The sequence below is a fragment of the Aplysia californica genome, unplaced genomic scaffold (assembly GCF_000002075.1).
Source record: "Aplysia californica isolate F4 #8 unplaced genomic scaffold, AplCal3.0 scaffold00314, whole genome shotgun sequence".
In the NCBI taxonomy this organism is placed as follows: domain Eukaryota; kingdom Metazoa; phylum Mollusca; class Gastropoda; order Aplysiida; family Aplysiidae; genus Aplysia; species Aplysia californica.
Window position 1 is genome coordinate 852,926 of NW_004797584.1, and position 7,167 is coordinate 860,092.

The 7,167-nt window shown below is 43.3% G+C and overlaps 1 protein-coding gene across 1 annotated transcript; it reads right to left on the reverse strand.

The window, feature by feature from the left end:
* Positions 1 to 21: 21 nt before the first annotated feature.
* LOC101850260 lies at positions 22 to 6,721 on the reverse strand (the record flags this gene model as incomplete). The annotated part of the gene is given in 3 exon segments (XM_013084739.1): positions 22 to 102; positions 2,263 to 2,361; positions 6,625 to 6,721. Coding segments are annotated over 3 exon segments (277 nt in total), but the record flags the coding sequence as incomplete, so codon positions are not given.
* Positions 6,722 to 7,167: the final 446 nt, after the last annotated feature.

Sequence of the window (7,167 nt, forward strand, 5' to 3'; positions counted from 1 at the left end):
CCCCCACATACACACACTCACCTTGTACGGTGCACGTAGATCAGACTCCTCACAGATCACGTGGGACATGTTGGTACACAGGGACGCTGAACTTGACCTTCTCTGAAGACGAAGGTAAAAGGTCAAAGGTCAGACAGTTGAACTTAAAGGAAAATGTCTGCTAGAATTCGATTTATGGTTGAATTTTGGCGCAAATACGTCTCCCCTCTTCCCAATCAACCATTTGTACGTGTGCGTTACAAGGATGGAATTACGGTTGCTCTGAAACAACCCAAAAATTTCTCACTGATCTAAACAATGCGCACCACTTCATTAAATTTACTTATTCCAGCCTAGGAAAGTCCACTCCTTTCCTGGACATGTCCCTTCTCATTGCAGATAACCAAATTAAGACAGACCTGTATAAAAAACCTACCAACTGCAATCGTTACCTCCCCCCTTCTTCAAACCATCCTAAACATATATTCCCATCCGTGGTCTATAGTGGTGCCCTTAGACTCCGCCGCATTTGTTTCCTTGAAAATTCTTTTAAACAACAGATTGAGGAATTCACAGTTAACCTTCTTCACAGTGGGTACCGCAAAAATGGTATAACGCCCATTATCGAAAAAGTCAGCAAATTGAACCGCATAACCCTTCTGACCTACAAACCCCTTAAGCCTTAACAGAAAAGACCATTTTTCGTTACAACTCATAACCAAAAACTACAAAATGTACATAAAATCCTCAGCCAACATAAAAGCATATTTGGAAAACAATCAGACAAAATGAAAGCCTGTTTCCCCGATCCCCCTCTGATTCCACTTCGACAGCCTCCCAATCTTGGCAACCTCCTCATTCGCACTAGAGCAGTAACACCCACGTCCTCACCTCCGACAAGCCCATGTACCTCACCTCAAAATTATCCTTGTAAAAAAACTAGATGCAAAACATATGCTTACATGAAAGTGACCAACTTTGTAGAAGGCCTCCGCTTTAAAAGAAAACTTTCTCACAGCATCATAGCAAAAGTGTCATCTACCTCATATCTTGTTAAGTCTGTCCAGCTGAATGTAGGTCAAACTACCACCACACTTTGGACTAGAGATAGGTTTAATAACCATAGGTATTCAGTCAAGAAAAACTCATGCACAGCAGTTGGCTAACATTTCAACAGTCCTGGTCACAATGGAGTCTCCGATTTGCAGCTTCAGAGTATAGAAATAGTCCAATATCCAACTAGCTAAAGAAAAACTCAACCAAAGAGAATCAATGAGGATTTCAAATTTGAGGTCTCACAAAATTCTCACTGGCCTTAACATCGACGAGCCACATTTCAAGGACCTTAAATTTACAACGTAAAGTACTAATCACCCCTTGTATTCCAGTAACCCCCTCCTTTTAGCCCTGCCTTTCCGTTATATTCATTACCTCCACGCACTTGTTTCCTCTACAGCTCTCTCTCTCTCTCTCTCTCTCTCTCTCTCTCTCTCTCTCTCTCTCTCTCTTCTCTTTCACTCTCTCCCTCTCTCTCTTCTCTTTCACTCTCTCCCTCCCTCTCTCTCTCCGTCTCTCATTCTCTCTCTCTCTCTCTCTCTCTCTCTCTCTTTCTCTTTCTCTCTCTCTCTCTCTCTCTCTTTCTCTTTCTCTTTCTCTCTCTCTGTCTCTCTCTCTGTCTGTCTCTCTCTCTCTCTCTCTCTCTCTCTCTCTCTCTCTCTCTCTCTCTCTCTCCCACTTCTAGCCTTAGTATTCCCCTTCCTCTGGCCTTTCCGATTTGTGTTCACCGCACCTTTCAGCGTTATGACACGAATGTACGCACTTTGATTTCTTCAGCTGGTGAAGTCATTTATATTCTGAATGGTCCTGATGAAGCCCGTTGAGGGCGAAACGTTGAACGTGTCATTAAATATTTTGAAAATACTACTAGGTTTAAACCGTTTTACTCCCTGCTGTATACAATGATGATGAAGCCTAGGTGGCGAAACGTTGAACCCGATTCAATAAAACAAATTTTAAACATTTTATAATTATATTTTTTTGTCTGTAAATCAAGCAAAACTCTCCCTGATGCTCTGCTTTTTAAACAATTATGATGATGATGAAGAAGAAGAAGAAGAAGAAGAAGAAGAAGAAGAAGAAGATGATGATGATGATGATGATGATGATGATGATGATGATGATGATACTACAAATAATAAAACAACGAAGCAAAGACCAGCGACAACAGCAATAACGAAAACAACAAAAGCAGCAGTACCCACCCACGGCCCAGCCACCGCCCACCTGTGAGGAGTTATCCCCTGGACTGGCCAGTAGTTCTCTCCCACTGGTCTTGTCATCTGGGCCGAGAGGTTCTGGCGTTGTCCCTGGTACCACCAGCAGCTGGATGCGTGGTTTTATGTGGGGGTGTGGGGGGGGGGGGGAGTGAGGTGTTTTAGGCAGAAAGGGGGGGGGGGAGAAGAGAAGGATTGGTAGAAGGTAAAAAGGGGAGTTAAAACTGTTTTAGTTAGTCAGGTGATAGATCATGTAAGCACTTGTAGCAAATTTGGCGAGATGGAGGAAATGCTACCTTGAAAAACAATCTTTTGTGGTGACTTCAGCGTGCGAGGGTACTCTCAAAGGCGCAACTGCAACGACTCGAGGTGTTACAAAATGAAGGAATGAGGGCAATCCTGGGGTGCACACGAGACACCTCGGCTGAAGCAATGAGATACTTCCTAGACTTCCCATGTGCAGACGAGAGGCACAAACTGGCACAAGTCCCAGCCTTTCTGCGAGTCAGCTCAGAGGAGACGAACCCCCTACATAAGTTAGTGGGTCGGCAGATGACATCACGGCTAAAGAGGGACACAGAATGGATGACTCAAGCCACGAACACCATCAGCGAGTGCTGTCAGATACAAGACATCAGGAGAGGCCGGGATTGGGTCGTGCTCGAAGATGCGCTCGGAGAGTACGCAACAGTGAAGGCAACATTGGGTAGAGAATGTCGCAACTAGTCACTTGGATCTACGAAAGCTGAAATTGAAACCCAGATAGAAGAGCATAGCAAACATGGAGATGCTATGATCTTCACGGATGGATCAGCCAACAGAGGATTCAAATCGGGCTGGGCCTTCAGTGGCAGAGTTGATGGGGTAGTAGTGAAAGAGCAAAGTGGAGCAACTGCACATACAACATCAAGTATGTGTATGGAGGTCAAAAATCATAAGTGGGGCTCTACACTGGATCAAGAACACAAGCCATCAGCGAGCAGTAATCATTACTGACTCTATGAGCACACTACAGAGGGTACAGAAAGGGATGCTGTATGTGGACTGGAAGGCTACGATTAGGGAGAGCAGCCTGGAAAGAGTGGCCTGGATCTTCTGTCCGGGCCACGCAAGGGTAACCGGCAACCAGAGAGCAGCTGACTGGAGAAGGATAAGTGGGGGGATTTGACACTGGACCCACCAACCGTCCTAACCGCTGTAGTGTAAGGGAAAATTAGAGGAAGAATAGGGCAGATAGCGGTTCCCACACCCTAGGTAGACAGAAGGGGAAGGGGATCCAATGAGGAGAAGGGAAACACAGCCACCTGTGAGGACCAGTCCGACGGATCTCCAACCAAATTATGATGGAGACTATAAGCAGACAGACTCTGGGATGTATCCTGAAGAGCGGGATCGGGGAGCAGAGATGGGCATGGTCCGACTGTAGTGACCCCAACACAGTGAACAAGGTGTGTGACAAGGTGTGTGACTTGTAGCAAGTTAACAGATTTTATATATGATACGCTCTTTCACCGAGAGCCAGTAAAGTTCTTTTAAAATAGGAGTCACATGATCATGTTTTAGTTTCTTAGTAATTATTTTGGCAGCAATATTTTGTACTCTTTGTAGTTGTTGTAACTGTTCATCAGGTACACCAACAAGTAAGGAATTGCAGTAATCAAGCCTTGACAATATAAGTGATGTTTAAGTTTTGGTGACATCAACAGACATATATTTTCTAATGCTCACTATTTTCTTCAGTTAGAGATATAGACTTTTACAAAGATTGGATACATGTGATTTCATTGACATATCTTGATCTAGCACGACACGTAAATTTTTTATTTTAGTTTGGGCTGATATTTCATGGCCATTGATGTTTATACTGATATTGTCGATTTCATTGCATGCGCTGCTACGAATTGAAAATATTTCGGTCTTATCCTCATTTAATTTTAATTTTTTCTTGAGCATCCATTTTGTAATATCATAGATAAATCTGGCGATTCTATCTATTAGATTGTATACATTGTTAGTAGTAGTGAATCCATACAGCTGTGTATCGTCTGCGTAAAGATGATAATTGAGGGCATATTATAAATTATTTAGGGCAGACTTTGCGTGTACATTGTAAAGATGACAGGACCAAGGACTGAACCATGAGGATTTCCATACTTTAGAGGTAACATAACTGACACATCATTGCCAATTTTCGCTGACATAAATCTATTTTCTAGATATGATTTAAACCACATTAGAACAGTGCCTGGTAGTAAAAATGACTTTTCTAATCTCTATAGTAGAATTTCATGGTCGATGGTATCGAATGCGGCTCACAAATCAAGTGGAACCTAAACAGAGACAGCGGAAAATAAAGGCTATGCCTCCCCCTTCTCTGTTCTTCCGTGGAAAGGGTTTTATCGTTTTATCTCATAGCCTGGGTAACCGACTGCGACAATACGTGTTCCTCGTCTTTTTTGCGCAACCAAGCTTCTGTTTTTACACAAAATGTCTATGTTCAGTTCTACGATGGTGTCATTAATCATTAGGGGCCTACAGTCTTATTTCTACCAGACTGGGCGTTTATACAACAGGCGCTTTAGTACAGAATTCCTTCTTGTACGGTGTTTCTACTGTCAACTCTAATAAGGTACTTATTGTTGACTTTTTTAAATTTGTAGTCACTGAAAGAAAGACTCCATTGTTTTTGTTTCTGTGTTTACTTTTAGTAACACAGTCATAGTGGGGAAACTCGGGCTCTGAGTACACATTTTCAACACGCTGAGTTATTACAACTTTAATCGTGCAACATTTTCGTCCCCCCCCCCTTTCTTGTTGTCCGTCGGGTCTTCCTACGGCGGGATGGGGTGGACGGGGCGGGGGGTCTTCTCTTCTATGAGTGAGTGCTAATATGCTAAAATCAGCACACTTGTCAATAAAGTAAAACGGGGGGAGTGAAGTGAAAGAGACGAAAGATGAACCCACTGTAGCGCGCCCAACGCATTTGTTGTTGATTAAAAACAACATTCGCCAAAAAAGGGAGAAGAGGCGGATTCCCCCTCCCCCCCCCCCCCCCGCCACCCGAAAAAAGGTGGAGAAGGCGAATCCACAGTGTTCGCACGTTAAATGCTCGGCTGTTCAGTCCGATTGATCGTAGTAAACTCTCAGTTTTAGTTTTAGTAAGAGTTTTACGGCACTCGCAACTGCATAAGGTCATATGAGCGCCAAGAGTAAACTTTCTGGTTGTACACATGTGTACACGCTTTGGTTTACCTTTGGCTGGTGTTTTCGTTGTTGTTGGTGCAACTCATGGTGGAAAACAAGGAATAAAGATGTCCAGTAGAAGGCAATACGCTCCAACATGATTAGGAAATTAGCGAATTGCCTGCCAGATCCGTTAGCAAATTAATTTCATGATTTTGATGCTTTGAAAGTTCCTGAATAAGCACGTATAGAAAATAATCCAAACTGTAGCGAAAATATCTCCCAAAAAAGGCAAAAAACCTCAGAGCAGAGTGGAGCGCCTGGCGCTCAACACACTCACTCGTTGTCCACAAACACATAACAGACCGTGTCACGATGTTGCTAGTAAGGCCTAGTGTTTTAGCACTTTGACGTAACATCTCGCCGATTGGCGATATTTATCACCCTGTCTCTTTGGATTTCCCCATAAATGCCTTTGCCTCTGATGGCAAGGGTTTTCACTATATGAGCCTTGAGATGGCAAAGTATTAACGCCCGTACAATAGCTTTGGCGGGGACATCACTCATTTTATCCAACTGTGACTACCAACAAAAATGGTTTCCGTACATGAGGCAGGGGTTGCGTTAAGAGCCATTAATAGAGGCACGCTCTAACTCCGTATTCTAAATAAAATGTGAGGCAGCGTGGTGAAATCAGGCTCTCGTCAAAATAATGAAATCGAAGAAAGCAGCAGTTTTCTCCCTGCTTCGCAATTTTTATCAAATTGTTGTTTTTTGGCACAACACCTTTTATGTCTATGTACAAACACATTCCTTTGAGGATTTCACCGAAAAACGTTGATTAAAGGCACAAAAATATAAATTTACAGTTTCCATGGACTCTCCAGCTTTGGAATTTACCAAGCTTTGGCAGCTGTTTTCTCGCTAAATTTACCTCTTATACTAGGTGACCCCCACCTCCTTCAAACCAAAATATCTCCACTTCTATTGAAGATGTATGGACAATTTTTTCATTGAAAGCAAGACAAATGAACAAGCTTTATTAAGATGATACCAATAACTCAGTACGCCCCAAACTTGACGAGAGCCTGATTCCACCACGCTGCTTCACAAATGATTTAAATAATATTCTGGTCAATGCAGGTGTGAAAACACATCGTGCTACAATGTTTCAAAGAAGTGTCCTCACCTTCAGCTTTTCTATTTGTCCGTCTCCATGACCTTCACCCTGTCTGTCCAGCCTTCCTGGTGACTTTCCTGGCTCATTATTACAGCCGGTTGTCCGTCTTCCAGTGTGTAAGTGTGTGCGTGTGTGAGCGTGGATGGTAGTGGTAGGGGGTGGGGTGGGGTTGGGAGGGTGTAAAGGAATACGTTTTTAAAAGGACGTGCGGTGCAGTCGACATTGGCGAGACCAAATCAGGACTAAAAACAAATGTACAAATATAAAAGAAAACGTCGTAAACACTACCCTCTGTTGTGGTGAAATAGTGGCCATTATCAAGGCGACGGGGGGGGGAGTTCACCTAACCCATGTGTAGGATTTTTACTTTATCCTTCCTCTTGTACCTCCAGTATTATTTTAATAGTAGAGGGTTTTACGGCGCTCGCAACTGCATAAGGTCATATGAGCGCCAAGGGGTAGGTGTCAACAGAGAAGTCTTTACAGGGAATCAGACTAAGACTGCTCACCTCTCTAGCTTCAACAGCTCAAGGTCTGCTCCGACTATCAAGG